The 20,092-nt window shown below is 28.0% G+C and overlaps 1 protein-coding gene across 11 annotated transcripts in view; it reads right to left on the bottom strand.

The window, feature by feature from the left end:
• ClC-a (chloride channel protein 2) overlaps window positions 1-20,092 on the bottom strand; it is a 186,835-nt gene that overhangs the window by 67,172 nt on the left and 99,571 nt on the right. Inside the window, exon 1 of one of the 11 annotated variants that reach the window (XM_014415306.2) lies at window positions 14,270-14,402. The exons of 6 other annotated variants lie outside the window; for them this stretch is intronic. In XM_014415306.2, the coding sequence (XP_014270792.1) occupies window positions 14,270-14,296 (27 nt within the window). In that variant the 5' untranslated portion in view covers window positions 14,297-14,402. Of the gene's footprint in view, window positions 1-5,411; window positions 5,505-8,176; window positions 8,281-14,269; window positions 14,403-20,092 lie in introns of those variants that run through there. 4 more of the 11 variants (XM_014415304.3, XM_014415305.2, XM_014415300.2 and 1 more) reach the window with 4 other exon arrangements.

The raw sequence follows: 20,092 nt of genomic DNA, 5'->3' as shown, positions 1-20,092 counted from the left end.
AACTTATGTCAGTAATTAACTGTTAAATTAGAAACGATTCTGAATACAGTTAATATTATGAGTTATAATTGAAAAAAAATAAAATAAAATATGCCCATCATAGTTTTTTTTATGAAATAAATTACATAAATTTTAATATAAGAAGATGGTCAGGGTTGTGGTCAAAAAAGAACAAATAGTTTATAACTATTTTAAAAAAATAGCTTGTTCTTTTTTTGACCGCAACCCTGACCAGCTTATATTTAATTTACGGTCAACTATATATACATATAAAATTTCAATACTTTTTTAAAATGAAAAAAATAACAAATAAACAAAATAAAAACCAAATCTTTTTTTAATTTATCATTAAAAATAAAAATATTGCACAAAAGTTTATTTATTTACTCTTTTGTTATTTTAAAACAATAATCTCAAGGATTTTTTATCCCAATTTTCATAGAAAGAGGTTAAGGGTCGAAAAACCTTAGAAAAAAAAACCTTTGTTCTTTTGAACTACTGGGAACATATATATTTTTTTCGCTATAGAAGGTTGGTAAGCTTTGTATTCATGCAGCTACTGAAAAAATGTTGTCCTCTTTTTAAATTCGAAACTTTCTACCCGCGTTTTAAATGTTTGATATCAATCAAATTTAGTTTTGTCTTTTCCATCTGTCAGTAATCAAACCCTTGGATAGGTATTACATCCAAACCTTTTATCTAATTTTCATGAAGTTTTGAGGGATTATGTAGATTGGTATTTAGAGGGCCCCATATAAATGTTACGCTACTTTCGTACGCAGGCGCAAAAGTATTTTCCTATATTTCAAACGGTTTATCTAAAAAAAAAAAAAAATCTTGTTTGTAAATCACTTTGAAATATGAAAATTATTCACTTAACTCATTCACCTTTGTTTGTTTATTATTTGTTTTGTTTTATATAATTTCATTCCTTAGAAATTAAACGTTGATTTAACATATCAATATTTGAAAACTGTTACAATTTAGTTTAGGATACTTAAAAAATTGTCATTTTTTGTTTAAATATATTTTTTATGAATCTTAATTTTTACCTAAAACGCCTACTAACCTAACAATTTTTATTGATTTTAATTTTTTTTATAACGTCTTGTCCCCCAATTTTGATTCTAAAACGAAAACAAATTTTAGTTGACATCAATTATGTCCTGCAACTGTAATTCATTGTTAATTATGCCTTGTTAATCAAATACCGAAATGAAAATTTGCGGAAAAAGGTTTCCCTAAGGAAATGCAATTTTAAGAACATTAAATAAAGGATTATAAAATGGTAAGGGACCTTTACTGACTTATTTTTATGAAATGAGAAAGCTTTATTTGAAAAAAGCACATCCTTAGTATATACCATAAGTTCTTGAATATTTTTATAATATGTTATAAATAATAATAGTTTATAATATAAATATAACATATTTTATTACTAATAGTTCTTTATATTTTTTATCAGCACTGTTTGTGATTTGATACAAACACAACGATTTTTTACATAAATCACCCTCTTGTTTTTTTTATAATATATTTTCTTATAAAATAAATATTTTAGTATATCTGTCACGTCGTTTTGGGTTAAATAATGTACAGTTATATATAAAGTATGTATTTGTTTAAAATTTTAAATTTATATTCATTTTATAAAAGACTTGTAATGTTACATAGGAATTGTAAATTCAGTGTAAATGGCTCTAATGGTCTAAACACTTAAATAAATAAATAATCTTCCTTATCTAGTACTTTTGATTTCGTTTAATTAGAAAAAATAAAATAAAAACCTTCTTTTATATAGCATACCTATATTTTTTATGTTCAAATTTTTATAAATAATGAAAAAATAAAAAATATTCCATAGCTAACATGTGAATAGAGAAAAAAGGAAATATAGAAAAATGTGATTCGGAAAAGCCGAAACAGCCAGATGTTTCTCGTTTGTATGGCAGCTTTGTTATTTCTTTATTGAACTGTTTTATTCTTGGCAGGAATTTCATATAAAATTTATATTCCTCATTATCACTTTGTGAATTCCTAAAATAAAATTTTTATATCAATATAAAAATTTAAAAAAATGTTTTGGTAATTATTTTCGACTTCCAAATTCATTCATGTTGGTCTTTAGATTTAAATTTTTTTATTTTATTTTTTTTTTAAATTACAAGAATAGTGATAAGTTGAAGACGAGCCCTCCAATCTACACATACCTTGGGGTCGTAATTTCTTAAATTTGACTTAAATTTTTGTATACTCTTTTTATCGTAACCATATTAAAATTGCATCATATTTACCGAGAAAGTCCCTCTTCCAAAAATCCAATCACCACTGGATGCGTTGTGGTCTTCTTATTAGCTCTTCTATGCTTTTATTCATGCATAAAGACACGGAGTACACTAAAGACGGTTCCCTGTCTTACTGTCTTGAGAGAAAAGCATATAGCATAGAGATCTTCTTTTCATGAAACATAATCCTTGCTCAACATCGAGACCATGTATTGTCATTCTTACAAAAGGATATAATATCTTTTAAGAACTCTTTGTATCCGCGTAAGCTGCAGTTTCAACTGGCCTCGCCAGCTAATTTCTTCCAAGGCATTATCTTATGATAAGGTAATGCAATTTATGTGAGAACGGGTAGCTCAGAGGTAAGGCACTGAGATACTAACTCGGGTTCATCAAGCTGTGACAGATAATTATTTTCTGTTTGCACTGAATCCATGAGTCAGCCATGTGGGTTTGGGAGGCCTCCGTGGTCCATGCAGCTTCATAAAGTAGGTACTCTTAATTGTGTAAAAATCTGGCGGTCGAGCGTGATACTGACTAAATTATCTCCACAACCAGTGGTCTAGTGACAGTAATTCCTTAAAATGTAATGGATTTCAATTTGTGCTATGAATCCCCTGAAGCAGTCCCCTCCCGATGAGTTTACCTCCGGATAATCAGCGTTTTACCTCAGTAGGATCCATGACTGTTTTGTGGTATTTTGTGAACTAAAAATATGTGAGTAGGGCGTTCAATCCTACGTCACAAGACCTCCAGCAAGTCTGGAGGGCCGATCTCATTGTTGGTCAGCGAGTCCATTGGACTTAGCCGAGAGGAATTTCCACCGGCCATCCCCAAATCCGCCACCCCGTGGGACGCTCCCCTACGCGGTAACGAGCCCGCGCGAGGTAAAATGTAATGTTTTATTGTTCATTTTCCTATCTATTACTTCATCATGAATACTTTACTTTCCAATTATTATCGATAAAGACCGGATCTTCGTTTAGTATCACCTTTTGTTCACCAGCTTCATCTTGTTCTCAACCAGCATCACTTTGTTCACAACCTCGACCGAAATTCGAACCACGATCAGGAAGTTCTATGATACTGGTTTTATACTGAACCTTTTAGAATTACAGCACGAATTGGCATATTTTGAGGATTTTTTTTGTAAAAAAATATCTAATAAAATAAAATAAGCATAATATAATAAAATAAACTGAATCCATTTAAGTATCATTTTAATTTTCCAATGTTTTGGCCATCCTCTAGGACGAGGGTGGCGAACTTTTCTGTATATTAGATCCATTTTTTATCTTACAAGTGTGACGCTATCGACTTGTTAAAGGCGATATAAGAGGTGTTTATCCATTGTGGTTTCAGTATCCAAGTGCATTCCAGCGAGATATGGGTAGATAAGTAATTTATATGCTCAAAACTATTTTTTCTTTTTTAAATCACTTATTAAGTTTTAGAGATTTAGGCTCATGAAGAAAATAAATTTTTAGACCCAACTTTTATAGCAGATAGCAGCAGTACATGCATTACCTAAAACATTTGATTTTCCGACACCTATTCAAGATTGATTTTTGCTAACTTAAAATGAAATTTAATTTTTTTATCATTTGAAATGTATAAGTTTTACTATTTGTTCGTAAAGATGTTATAAAGCTGCACAGTATGGGTGATAATTTGATTTCAATATTTCACTTTCACGTATTGTTTTTTTTTTTTTTTTTTTTTTGCTAGGAAAATGTATCATGAAAGAACAATATTACTTTTTGCTAATCTATCAATACCTCGGTGAGTACACATCGCACTGAAATACAGATATAAGGCTTATCTATCTACGTAAAAAACAACGAAAATAATTATTAAATTACCAAAAAACTCAAGTCCAGGGAAATTAAAAGAACATAGATAATTAATAGCTTTTCATATGTATAAAATATGTCTGAAACTATTGCTTGAAAGTTTTGTCTCCTACAATCGCTTTAAGTCCATGGTACACGGAATTACACCCCAGACATTGCGAGCTATCGATGACCAACCCAAATTGGCCTCGCGACCGACTGGTTGGTTACCCGGCTCTAGGATAATCTTAGCTATAAATTTACAACTCAAATCCAGCTATAAATTTTTTTTGCTGGCTATTCTGCCCAGGTCTAATAATTTTAGTTAAAATTGACCAATTTTGTCACTTTTTAATTTAATTTTAATTATTTATATTTAATTTTAACTAAAATTACCTTACACTATTAGCACTCACTTATGTGTCTCTTAGCTATGAATTTATGATAATGATAAATTATCCTTGAGAATGGTAGAGTTTTGTACATTTAAAATATCAATAAAGTGTCTTTGAGACTTAAATGGATAACGTTTTTTATTCAAAGAATTTGAAAAATATTTAAAGTAAATAGAGTCCATTTATCTTCATTGTCACAAAACTCTTATAAGGATTGATGTGATATCTGATATACTTATATAATGATTAATTAAAAACTTTGACTAAAGAACATTATAAAATGGAAGGCAATTTCACTATATCCAATTAGAGTTATTTAAATTTATTTATACTAATTAATTTTTAAATAAAAAAATACTTTTAACTGTATCTTAGATAATTAACGTGAAAATTATCTAATTGTCATTGATAAATCACATTTTTTTTTTTTGGTTTTTTAAAGAACTACATTTATTTAAGTCAACGTTGACCATAAATAGACTCAACTTAATCCAATTTCTAAATGCGATATATTTATTCGTTTTAAAAGCTTCTAACCTACAAAAAGTCACTTATGATGTCATAAAATGTAAATGAAAACAAAGTAGATCGGGGACGAGAGTTTCGAAACTAAATTCAATTGCACCATCGGGATATTTTTTAAATGTTCAGTCTCGCAGATGTTTGATGTTCATAAATAATTGCAACAGTGATACAGATCTTGAACAATGAGCAATTTAAATGAATATTCCCACATTTCAGTTACTCGCAAACATGGCCTTCGTGTTGCGAATCTGAATATAGCATCAGGGCTTGAAATGAAACATGTATAGAAGAAAAAGAAGTCAAAAGTTGTATTAAAAATTACCTCTAAATTATACAGTACAAGCAATGAATTCATAAGTTCCAAAAACACATACCTGAGGTTTTGAAAATATCTGCTAATGTAATAACCTAGCCATCTTGCACTTTCGCTTAAACTGAGAACGATCTGTTCTCGACTCGAACAGTTATCTCGGAACTCGAGGAAGCTGATTACTGGACCCAGTTTAATTTAACTATTATCTCTTCTATTTCAATAGGGTAGTATGGGAACTGATAGTGATAAAGAATGATAATGCAATTAACAGTATTGTAGATACTAGGGTGCAAGCAAAGTTTGGGTCCCGTTCCCCTTATTAATAAATGTGTAAACAAAAATAACACGGTTTATTTTTTACTGCAAGGGTTCTCAACAAAGGTTTTTCAAGAACCAGATCACCAAATCGATATAATGGCAAGGACCTCCTGAATCCTGAATTTTAAAATATACACTTCCAAAAATAAGATGTTCCTAAGTTCTCTAAAACTATTTACTGGATCAAAACAAACTTTTCTCCTATATTTAAATCCCCCCTTTTCCAACACCTGACGTCCTCCAATCATAAAACCTCAATTTAAGAATGTTAGAATCAGAAGTGAATAATTTTTTTAAATAAGAATTGATTATTTTATTTGAGTTTACATGATTTTTTCTTTAATTTTTAATATAATATAAGAATCAATTTTCTGTTGCTTACGAATTTTATATTTATTTCTATTTTAGACATTACATAATATTATCTGAAATGAATATTTAAAAAAAAAAATAAATTGATTTGAAATGAGAATTTATTTTTATTTTGTTAACGGATTTTATATTTATTAATATGTAGACATTGTATAATATTATCAGTAGTGAATTCTTTTTAATGAATTGATTATTTTCGATTCTTTTTTATTTTCATTTTGTTTACGAATTTTATATATTGTATAATATTATCATTAATGAATTTTGTTTTAAAGAATTGATCATTTCCGATTCTTTTAATTTAGTTGCCTATTTTATTTTTATTTGCATCTTTTAAAATAAGAATCTATTTTCATTTTGTTTTTTGAATTTTACGTTTATTTTTATTGTAGACATTTTATAATATTATCTGAAGTGAATATTTTTCTTTTTTTAATGAATTCATTATTTTGGATTATTTTAATTTATTTAACTTTGAAACTTCTTTTATTATAATTATATAATAGGAATTTCTTCTTATCTTGTTTACAGATTTTATATTTATTTACATTGTAGATATTATATAATATTATCAGAAGTGAATATTTTTTTTAAAAATGTGAATTGATTATTTTATTTTATTTGACTTTTGTACTTCTTTTATCATTAATATAGAATAAAAATTTATTTTTATTTTGTTTACGGATTTTATATTTATTTATCTTGTAGATACTGTATAAACTAAGTAATTTTTAATTTTTTGGTTTCTGATTACATTTAATTTTTTTAATTGTACATTTATGTTATTCTAATCGGACCTTGTCCCAGAATAAAATTTATTTTCTATCAATCTTTAAACATGAGTATACGTTTTTTTAAAAGAATATTTTAAACTAAAAAAAATCGTTATTTCATATTTAGCAGAAAGATGTGATTTATTCCTGAATATTTATCCCTTGCTCAACTACAGAGCCACAGTCTTGTCAACGCTACAGAAAGAAAATAAATAATGTGTTAAATATTTGTAGAAACTTGAACTGCAATTGCATCTGGCGTCTTAAGACTGCATTTTTTGATACTACTAACACTTAGAATTAGATCTCAAAACAAACTGACCGATTGAGGAGATCCAATTGTCTGTAATGATGGTGACTCTTCAATAAAATTCCGCAATCATAACGACGGATTCTTAAGAGAAATAAAATTCTAAATAGATTTTTTTCCTTACGTTCATCCGATTTACCGTACCTTTTTTGAACAATTTATCGTTTTTATAAATAACTTAACAATTTAAAGAATTGTTCATGGTTTTGGCGATTTTCGTATGAAGGACGCGTCGAATTGGCAAAATAACTGATATATAACCCTTTTAAAATTATATTCTCTGTGAGAATCCTTCATTGAAAATATTTGTATTCACCGGAAATTCGAGAGTTAACAAGAAATGGAAAATATTACAAAGTCGACTTAACTACTAAAAGAAATTTCATTAACCATAATTAAAATCTACTAAGTTTCATTTCAAAGCATTTCATTATAAAAAAAAAAAAAAATGAGGGTGTTAATCGAGACCTGAACACCCTGTATATATTCTCAATATGGCCTATCAAGGTTAGAAACAATAAGTAAATAACAGTTAAATAATAGCAAATTCCTAATAAACGTTTAAGTCTGTTGCAAAAAGCACAAATGATTTATTCGTTACCTTAAACAGTATAATATATAGAAGTATTAAATATTTTATATAGAAATCGATATTTAGCTATATTGAAATCAAGCTCGGAAAGTAAACAGTTACTCTGGATTTTCTTTTTAGAATGTCTGATAAATTAATATCTATAAATTTTTGAGGTTAACTAAAACTGCCAAAAATGAATATAAACTATTTTATGTTCATCTTTGGCAGTTTTTAACCTCAAAAATTTATAGAAATTAAATACATTTTAGTCATCACGAAACAGACGGACTACTAAATAGTTAAAAAGAAGGCAATCTGTAGTTTTTATGAATTTCATTTTTAAAAAATAACAGTAAATAACTGTTATTAAAAAAAGGGGGTTAATAATAATCTAATGACGAGAAGGTCCTTTGGTGTTAACTTAATATTGCACCCATAAAAGTTCGTAATGAATTAAAAACTTAATAATGAATACATACTGAGAATATTCTTACTGATGACTGCACCGTATTGTGTCGATCCATTTGTAAAAATCGAATTTATGAAAACATAATGTAAAAGTTACCATCAGACAGTACATAACGACTTAAGATAGACTTTCTCAAGCTACTGTTTTATACTATAAATAATAAGCATAAAAATAAAACGAATTTTTATAGATTAGCTATATTTAATCGATAAAATGTAATCTAATCGAACATTAAATACTCTCGTGTACAAAATATCAACAGGACATTCACCTTTCGTCTGAGCGTTTATATTGGCGGATCCATGGATGCATTTTGGTTTTCGAGGTATGATATTTCTGAAAACTAAATATAAGTTACTTATAGAAGTGTAGCCATATAATATAAAAAAATATGAGAAAAATTTCACTAAACCCAAAATGATCAGTATGATGAACACATCATTATATTGTTTCTATTAACTTTTCTTTAGTAATTCTGGACTTTTCTATCATAAGACAAAATAACTACTTTTGGAAAATTATAATAAAATTTTTATTATGGCTTGTGAAGATAAGTCAATATTTTATTGAAAATCATCAGTTAAACTGCAATATCTTATAACTCCAAAATAATAAGCACTTTAAAAAATTAATAATAAAAAAATTAAAGCGTTGTTATAGATATATCTCGTCTCAAACATCGTAGGATATATTTTTTCTGACTGAGAATTTTTATTTCTAACCTGTACATTTTTTTTTGAATTACGAGATACACAGCTCAAGCGATATAAAGTTCATTTTTAATAACATAAAAATGGGGTTTTGGAAATAAACACTGAAAAAATAGAATACGTGTCCTCTTGTCTTCTTGGCTTTCAGCGTTGAACATTGAGCGGTCCCACAAGGCAGTAGTTTCAAACATATTGGGGTGGCATAACACATCATAGACACAGTGTAGAGAGTAATTGAAAGTCACCAAAAAAAAAAAACACCAACGGGAAAAAGATTATCGGTCTTCGAATCTTACAGAGCAAACTGGTTTCTCGCCCAATAGAAATAAGAATGTACCACTCCTTCCTCATACGAGCAACGGGGCAGTCATAGACGGTGACCAAAGCATCTGGAAATAAACATTGGCTTGGAGGAGATGTATTATGTATTTCTTTATTTTGTTTATTTTATACTTTTCTTCTTATTTATTTCATATATTATATTTTCTATTTATTTAATATCTATATACGGTTTGATTGAGAATTTAGGGTACCTTATTGCTCGCGAATTTGGCAGATTGTTTTATTTCAATAAAAGTTTTAATAATTACTTTCATGGTCTCTATATATTGAAAAATATAAAATGATGATCTACGTTGGTGTTTCACGCGGATTACATAGTAATTGACAATTGCGTTAATCTGTTAGCAATTTCATCCTACTAACAACTTAAATAGCGCCTTACGATCAGTTGTAGGATTCAGAGATAATATCATGAAATTTACCGACTCATTCTGTTTGATAATATTTTAGATGTCATAAAATTGAATAAAATGCGATAAAACATATCATTATTTTTTTTTATCGACCAATTAACATACTGCAGATAGGAGAGATAGTTTAAATTGCCATTAATTAATACAATTTTTATTTATGTGTGTGTGATGAAACCGAAAATAAATTTAACACATGCATAATTTTATTTATCATCAGAATGAATTTTATGATCAGAAAACTCGTCTTTCCAACAGTACCAAATATTTTTTTAATTGTTTAAATATATTCCAGTAACTTTATATTTCCTTAAACTCTAACAAATATACTATAACATTTGAATTTGGTCAGAGTGCAAACGAGTAATTAAAGTTGCTTTCTAGGATGCAACTGTGAATAAGCAAGGAACTCCTCTCCCCTCCCCCATTCACATTCTCTGTCGAGTGAGACTTATAAGAACATAATAATTTTTTTTGGAGATTTGTTTATAAACAGTTTTGAGGGTATTGAATCTGCATAAAAATTTAGCTTTTTATTTAAATTTGTTCAATACAAAACATTTAAATTTTTCTCACTTTGGTGAATTCGGTTGCACATTTTCCTAGATCAACTTGAAACCTTATTCAATTACACTTTGACGAAATTCCAGATTATACCGTTCTCAAAGTTTTTCTCATTCTGATGATTATATATATATATATATATATATATACGTTCGTTACATTTGAAGGCCATTGAAAGATACTCAAATACATTTAGACAGGTATATAGTACCTTATATCACAAATTCGAATTTACGTTATAGAGTCCGATTTTGAATTGCTTTAATACCATCAAAATTTGAGGTTGATCGGTTTAGTACTCGCGGTCCTATGAAAGATTTTCGGACAACAAAACTAATATCGTATGCCATGAATCAGAGAAAAAAAAAATAATTTGTACGTGATGGATGGAAACAGAGTTTATTTCTTTTTCAGCACCCTAAAAACAAAAACTTAAATCAAAAACAATTGAGCCAAAATTCATAAAGTTGAATGCCTAATTATAAAGTTTAAAACGTCGTAACGCTATATATAAAAAATATATAAAATAAAATAATATCAATTAGTCAGCACTAAGTCGCAAAAGGTTCTGATTTGAGGATAAATAAACTGTTGATAATAAATTGCGGTTTACTGTAATTTTTAAATGTATTTTTTAGATGCAATAATCAGTCGTAAAATAAATATTTATGAAAAAAAAGTCATAAAATTGAAAGAAATTTAAATATAATTAATCGCACTAAGGATTTTTTCCTTCAGACTAAAAAAAAAAAAACTGAAGACTTAAAATATCCTTTGTAAGATAAGATAATACCATATTATTTATTGTTGTTTTTTTTAATGTTAATCAAATAGTGATATATTGATTACTCAATTACCTATATAGGTTATTAAAAAACAACAAATCTACTTGCAGTGATATAAATGTTGTTAATGTCTCACTCAATCAGGCCAGAACATTAGATTATTTATTTATGTATCTATGTATCAGTCATACATTATATTTTGTATCAGTTACATATGAATTTCACATATATGTCCATAATTATAAAAATATATAATAAAGAAAAGAAAAATTTTTCAATAATAAAATATAAATATTCAATGTAATATTAGCTGAACTTTTAAAAAAAAAATATTAAAATGAATTATCAATTAGCAGAATTTACAAGCTACATTCATTTAATACATTTTGATGGCCTTCTGAGAAACCTCTGAGTGATTAAATTTACATATCTTTCAAGGGCTTCATGATTATTTGATCTTTGGCGGTTTCTAGGCTGATTTGATCATATTATTTTTCATTTATTTATATTTTTTTAATATATAGGTCTATGATATATAAAATATATCGACATTAAAACTTTTTCCATTATTAAACAATTTAAAAAAAAATTACGCCCGCTCTATAGAGTTGGAGAACGGTTGTTTGGGCAGAGAAACTGATCTTTTGAATCATTCTTCGGCGTATTTATAGAAACTGTTAGAGTGTTTATCGCACCTCTGCCTCTTTGGCCTTGCCGAGTGTACACTCCGAACCAGTTTCCCTAGCTCTACTGTTTATTACTCAATATAATAATTCAGGGTAATGAAATTTTATTTATTTTTTTTGTTATGAAGATGACGAGTCAATCAGTAGAAGCATCATAAACTTTCAGGTAGGAAAACAAATTAATTCTACAAAAACGACTGTAGTCACATTTATTTTTATTTATTTAATGTCATTTACATCTGTACAAAAAAATAAATAAAATAAGTAAATATGCGGAATATTTCCTTTACACTTGAAAATCTTGGGAAGCAGCCTCCATTGGTGGTACTTCAAGCATTGATTTAAATTAGAAGGTCCCGTGGCCATCTTATTTTCAGACGGCTCGGAGGATTATCAGGGATTGTTAAGAATGAGAGATTAAGAACTAATGGGTTAGGATGGGTAAGGAGTTTGGAATGAAAAGACGCCACATTTTTTTTTTTAAATACATTATACATAGTACATTCATAATCGTTCCCATAAAAATGGAGAAATTAAAAAAAAAAAATGTGAGGAATGTATTATTGGTTGGTGCAGTCAAAAGTCAAGAATGATACATTTCTATGCCAATATTTCTGCCCGAAATTCAGACCTTTAAGGCTAAGTACAAACCAAAGATACATAATAAGCGGAATAAAAATACAATTAATATAACAAGATAAATATGATAACGACAAGAAAATTTTGAAATAAGACAAAAAAAATATATGAAAATCAAATTAGTTTATCAATGTAAATAATTAAAAATTAAAATTAAATTCATGATAAAAAAAAATTATTCATAATGTTTGTTATTATCGTTTTCTTGTTATACTCTTTTATTGTTATTTTAATATCCTTGTTATCTTTTTTGTACTTAGCTCTGAAGAAGGTATGAATCTTGGGCTGAAACGTTGGAACAATAAAATATGTATTGTATACAACTACCCCGCAAATTATTCCAAAATCAACAATAAACGCATCATGATTTAATTGTGTCATGAATGCTTCAAAACGACGAAAATATTGCGTAATGAGACAATAAAATTTAGGCTTCCAAAAAGCATTCCTCTATACAAAATGCCATACAAATTGTCAACCCACTAAAGTAATCTGAAGGGTCTGTGGAGATGGGCAAAACGTTAAAAACTAAGAAAAAAAATTGGGGCTCAGAAAAGGCACTTTTCAACTTCTTAACTCAATTTTGAAGATCAGTAAACTTGCGAAAAACAGGTTTATAAACCACTTTTCTAAACCGGAAGGTTCAATTTTTATTATTTAAGTATTTAGTGATTTTCTTATTTTCTCATTTCTAAAATATTTCATTTTTATCTTTAAATATTTACACTACAAACCGACGTTTCGGAGTTCTCCTTCTCCTCTTTCTTCGTGGTTCGTTCTGTTATAACGGTAATATCCTTTCTCTTCCTGGCTCCCTATGTTTAAAAAGCATAATTAAAAAAAAAATTTCGGTAAACTTTGCGGTATCCTTATGACACTTAAAACACGGAAAAAAAATTTGGACATGATGAAATTTTATCGCCTTTACTCACGTACATCTGGTACTATTCAGCCTAGAAAATAACCCAACAAAACGAATTTCAGGTAACTTGATCCAAAGGATAATGAAATATATATGTAATTCCCGAAAACCATAAAATCTATAGGTTAATAAACAAATATAAAACGCACACCTACACTCCTTCGAAGATCTTTGATGTGGTGCAAAAGTCTATTATTTTCTGAGGATAAAAACATGGTTAATTACGATTTACGCTATTTTTTTTTTACTGTTCAATTAAGTAACTTACTGGTTTATATATATTTTCTATTTTATTATTATTGAAGGATTTGAACGGATCGGAATTTAGTTCCCAAAATATAACATTAAATGTTACCAAATTTATATATAAAATATAACCCATGCTTAATTGGTCTAATCATTAAAAAAATAACCATACTTCTATTTTGGCATTTATAATAGCTTTTCATATTTTAATAAGGATTACTCTACAAATACTCCCTCCCTCTTCAAAATAGGTTCGGTACTTATGAAAAAGAAACGTACTTTAAGAGTATATTTCAAGGAAAAAAACATCACACATTTGTCTGTGGTGTTTTTTTTTTTTTTTGTTTTTTTAAATAGTGCATTGAACTTCCTGATGTTTTATTTTTGTAATGCAGATTTGAGGTCGGTTGACTATTGTATTAAAAGTATGGCTGTATAAATGAATGCACAAATTGTATGCAATCACAATACGTTATGACGTATAACTATTGTTAATAGAAGAGTTTAAAAGAATCAATTTAAATTTTTTGAGTATATTCATTAATAAATGTATTTTATATGATTTCTGAAATAAACCATAAAGAGAATTCCAGTTCAAAATTATACATTCACTTATTTGGCAACAAGGCAAGCTTCTATAGCTGGACAAATTAAAAATTACCATAATTTAATGCATTCAGATTCGCTAGACAAGTTTAGAGAAGTGTTAATCACGTGAAAGCATCAGTAGATTTATGCTCGGAAAAATAAGAACAGAAAAAATACACCATCGAAAATAATATCATTCAATTGTACTTACAATAATAAAAATACATGTCTCCTCCATGTCTCCAGGACAAAAATTATAGGTTGTCTAAAAATATTTCACATACGGCCTGAGGCGTCAACGAATGTCGGGGCAAACTGAAGCGAGGTGAAATTGTGAGAAAATAACTAACCTTGTTGCCTTTATGTTGGAGCTTTAGATAAACAGGATTACAGGGCCTTCCTACTGATTATTAAAAAGTACGGCTAAATCGCTTTTGAAAGGATTAATTATATTTAAGTATTAAATGTCATAATATTGTTGTTGTATAATAAATATATATGAGGTGCGGCGGAGATGGAAAAGAGGAAAAACCGTTCTTCGTCATATATTATTTTTCTAAATTTTAATGCAGTATTTGGCGACCTTAAGATGGTCTAAGCCTGACCACTCGAAATGTACTAAATCCAATTTAATTTTACAATCTATGTAAGGTTTTAAATTCAAAATTAAAAAAATTCATATAATTAAAAGCCTCACAGTTTCGACAAATGTATATTTTATTCTCCAAAACATAAAAAAAATTTTACTCAGCTTCATTAAACAACACAAGTCATAAATTAGTATGCATGTGTAGCCAAAACGTCGAGAAACATATACATTCGGAGAAATATCTCACAACTAAAACATTTTTTAATATTATTTTATATATAATAGAAATAAATCAAAACATTTGTTTGTCTAATGCAACAGGCGTACAGGTGAGAAGATAACAAACAAAATTTGAGGTACACAAGGAAAGAAAAAAAATCCAAAACAATTAAAAATAAAATAAAAAAATAGTATACAAGAGAAAAAAATGATAACTAAAATTAAAAAAATTCACTTAGTTTAAAATATAATACTATTTAAAATATAATTAATTGAAAACACAATCTATAAAAATTTCTTTTAGTAAAAATTAAGACACAGAAAATATAAAAAATTAATGACAGACAATCAACATAGTTTACAATTTACAAAGTAAAAAAAATCACAAACAAACTGAAACGTTTTTGATGAGCAAAAAGTAAATTAAAATACTGAAATATTTAACTATTAATATTAACTAAGGAAAAATACAATACAAAAGTGAATCAATGCCATTGTTAGTAAAAATATAATTCATTCCATTTTTATAGTCTGGCTTCCAAAAACTCAGAAAAAGATAATGTAACAAGTGATTCCGCTTTTATTATGGATGAAGAATATACAGAAAAACAGTAAGGAGGGATTGATGATGATTGATATCTAAATAGCTTTCAAGTATTGAGTATTCATATAACTAAAAATTTATTAGTAGATTTTTACATTTTTCATTGGATTACCTCCGGAGGTAAAATATCATAAAACTATGTCACATTTTCCTAACTTTACTTTTGTGTAAAGCTAAACTTATACTTTTGTGTAAACTCTTTAAAATGCTGTATAGTGGAGAGTTCTGCATTTTTTTTTTTCAATCAGCCAGCGGTATTATGTTTTTTTCAATACAATAAACATTTTATGGTAAAATTTTTTTTAAAAAAATATGGAAAAGTGAAACTAGAAAACAACTTTTCTTCTTGAGATATTCCCGAGCGTAACATCCAGAATAGGTTTTTAGAACTTTCAATCTTTTTTTTCGACACTAAAACGCTCCAATATAAAAAAAAAATAGTGATTGATGTTAAACTTCTAACTTAGATATAGAATAAAATGGTTTCACACTATGTAAATTAGTTGTTGAAAGCGTAGCTTTATTTAAATGATAAATAAATTTTGTCTGTAATATCTATCTCAAGCGTGACAAAATCAAAAGATTTTTCATAAAGCATAAGTCATAACAGCATATATAGACAAACTTTTATTAACAGTCATAATGGTAAATATTTTAAGTATTTATATAGTAATAACGCATATTTATCAATTGAAAAAATTAAACCACCTAAGATTTAGAGTTAAAATACATCAATACATTGCGAGAACGAATTATTTAATTGAAAACATAAAGTATTTTGTATTGTTTTCCATTGAAAATTCAATTTGGTCTAGTTCTAGCGCATAAAATTTATTGAAGAAAATTTTCCAGGACCGAGTGAATTTTACATGAATGAATACAATTATAAATAAAATCTGGCGCCCGAACGTGATTTTGACCAATACAGTTCTGGCACAACCGTTGGTCTAATACTAATAGTACTTACTTACAAAGTTCTGCACTCCTGACCCTTCATGGTTTGTAGCGGTCCGGAATTATTTTATAATACAATCATATAATAGCAAGCATTTGTCACATATATTTGTCGTCAGACACTTTTTTTAACATTCTGTATTTATTCTCGATAATGAACGAATGCACCGCTTAATTTATCTCACACGTGTCCTAATAAAAATGAATAGAATTAGTACATTTGAAAATTTAAACCTTTCCCTTTTTCTCTGCTTCAGTCCATGAAGGATTGACTTTTTATTCAATGCATAAAAGCAAATACACTCATACAAATATACAAAAACTAATATTCATAGAGAGGTGCAACTCTAATTCAAGCAGCACTTGTAAGTAGCAGCAAAGATATTCATTATACAGTAATCACTTATGAATAATTCAAAGCCCACTTATGAAGGACCCTTGAGAGACAGTTACCAAGGCTTTAGAGTAATATTATATAATTCCTTTTAAACAGTAGTCAACTTTTCGTTTATGTCTGAAGGCAAACACGTGGATATGCATGTCATTAGAAATTGAGATCTTTAAAAGTTACTAGGGTCACAGGCAAAGGCAGTCTGGATCGGCTTCTGCGATTTATTTGAAAACGATATATGAAATACAAACAACTTGCAAACTTTTGGTGAAGAAATAGGCTAGTAGAGATAATCAATGGAATCTACAGAAGAACTGGAAAAGGGCAATGGGAAGGGATAGTAGATGAGTTATGTTTGAAGGAAATTTAGAAGTATATTAATGCGTTTTAAAAGGAATAAGTCGTGCTGAAGGAATCAAGGAATTAGAAATACAGAAAGAAATGTTTATGGTATGAGAAGAATAAATATACAGATCGAATAAAGGTTTATTTTCATATCCTACATCGGTGATATTGCACAATATTACACCTTTATTTATTGACCCATTGACCATCTTGTGACTAGGCGGGATAAAGACGCTCATGGTTTCTTCAATAAAAACAAAACAGTCCCAAAAAGGAAGCAACTGAGCAGAGATCGGGAAGACAGGTGGCGCTGGAACGAGACCCACCTGTGCCAATAATGGCACGAACAAAAAGAAGAAGAAATAAAGAGAAGAAACTGGGTGCCACAGCACCCTTGGGTACCCCAAGCTTATGCTAGGAATACCGAAATTGAATAGCACTTTCTAGAAATATGTAAAAAAAAAATTAAAATTGCAAATATGCAGTACATCTCAACATGAAATTGGCTCTGTTTTTTTTCTTCGCAACTTGGTTTTTACCTCGAATTTATTTTAGTTATTTTAGAGGCAAAAAAAAGTTCGGGAACCGCATACTAGGTAAGAATGAACGGTCGACATTTTAAATTACTCCAGTCTTCACTGTTTTGAGACAAACACGGGCAAAATAGCAAAAGTGCTCACTCACTTAATTTTTAATTTCATGACTACCAGTTACTTTTTCTATTAGATAACATTTTTAATTTGTGAGAGCTCATTGTAGTGCATTCACGACGGTAACGGTAGCAGCTCATGGTCTAGCATGATTATTCATAATTACAAATCCTTGTTTTATCATAAATTTAAATAGCCTAGACAACGACGGTATTGGCTGTAACAGTTCAAGATTAACCAATGTTTCGAAGAAATAATATACCTTACAACGAAATAATAAAATAAAGTACTAATTTATGAACTACTTTATTTCCCACTTTATTAATGTATAACTCAAGATTTTAACAGAATTGTTGACGATTTGAGGAAGAAAATTGTTTAAAAAATATAACTAATAGGGTTTTTTTATTCATAAAACAATTTAATAATTTTGTTATTAAATTATAGAAAAAAATTAATGCATTGATTCGGATATAAATAGGTTTCGGGCTTACTGGCTATTGGTTATACAGACTATTATGTTCCTAATTTTTTATAATTTTGTTATTTTATTTGCTGTAAATCAATTACAGAAGAAAATTAATAGATTGATCCGGATCTTGCTAAGCAGATGTTCCTACACTAAGGTTAACGTCCAGCCGTGTATAAATAGCTTGGAGAAGATAAAGGCAACCTACTACACTTTTTAAATAGAAGAAGCGCCACTTGGGGTAACGTTGAAAATAATATTATCACAATGTTATGGATAAATAGAACTACAATTATTTAAAAAAAAAAAGAAGAGTTATTTAGACATATTTATAAATTTGTCCTTTTAAACATCCCTTGTTATAATCAATATAAAAATTCACAATTATTGGTTTGAAATATCAAAAGCTCATTTTCATTCGTATTGCATTGACACTACTAAAGAATGTGTCTAAACCAATACAGCTGTGTTCTAAATACTATGTTGAGCTCATCATACCTTCCATTTGCCGACTAAATCTAAAACAATTGAAAAGATGCTTAGAAAATTCTAACGAAAATTCACAACGGGATTTTAAGTTATTTACATTTCAGAGATGAAACGCAATAAAATTTAAAAATTGACTCTTGATTTGCATCAATTCTCAATCTGGACGATGCAACCCATCTTCAAGCAGAGAATGAATTGAGTTGAGTTATGTTGCAACTGAATTTTGTTTTCTTGATCTTTTTAATTTATATCACTTTAACATTCCTAAATAGAAAAGTCCTATACATATTATCCTAGGTGTACCCAGTGAGAGGCAGCTTCCCCCCTTGGAAGTGAAAAAAATTATTAATTAAAAAAAAATTAAATATTTTTTTAAGCAAATGATTGTAATAACTAAAAAAAGGGCTCCTAATCATACATAATATTCTTAAAGTTTTGGTTACATTCGCCTTTTTCATGCTGAAATGTCACTACCTGAACAACCATGGTTTATTTTTTAGCCTGTGTACACCCTTGCATATTACCAGCAATACATTTTGAACACCCTATTTTTTAAATTTATTTGATACCTCGGTTTATCATTGTAGTTATCATAATGCATATGACTTATATTATCTAACGTAATGCCAATTCACTAAGATTACAGAAATAATGAGGTCACATGATATATATTTCTTGATATTTGTTTGATAATGCAATTTTTATTTATTTATTTTTTTTTCATAACTTTTAGTGTCATGATAAGTTTTAACTGTCTACACATATATATTAAAAATATAGAGTTCATATTAGTCTTACAGTATATTTTTTCAGTACACAAATACATACTAAATTTGTTATTTTCATTTCTAAATTGAAAAAAATTATTTGGCGTATGTTATTACTGTTAATAAAATACAACAATATAATAGGATTTAAGATCACAGCGATTCGAAAGTATTTGGTAAAATAAATTAATCATTTTAAATTTTATTTATAAATTATCTGTTTTATTTATTAATTCAGTTTTTTCTTATTGATTGAAATGTTGTACATATAAATTAATATAGAATACGTTTATAAGAAACAGACTTATGTATCTTATTTATTGTTGTACCAATATGCTATTTTCTATGATTAAATATTTTTTTTTATCTTTCATTTTGTTTTTATTTGCACCTGTAAATGTACTTTACAACCAGCAAATGAGATTTATAATGATTAAATAATTACAAATAATCCCTTTTATTATTATTTTACTATTTCTATAGTTTGACGTTTAAAAATCTGGTATCAATAAACATTTTAAGATGAAAATAAGTTAATACAAACTTTAAAAGTATCA

The sequence above is a fragment of the Halyomorpha halys genome, unplaced genomic scaffold, assembly GCF_000696795.3.
Source record: "Halyomorpha halys isolate HHAL.00 unplaced genomic scaffold, Hhal_1.1 Scaffold98.1, whole genome shotgun sequence".
In the NCBI taxonomy this organism is placed as follows: domain Eukaryota; kingdom Metazoa; phylum Arthropoda; class Insecta; order Hemiptera; family Pentatomidae; genus Halyomorpha; species Halyomorpha halys.
The sequence above is the reverse complement of the archived record's forward strand: the minus strand, read 5'-3'. Positions and strand labels throughout refer to the sequence as shown.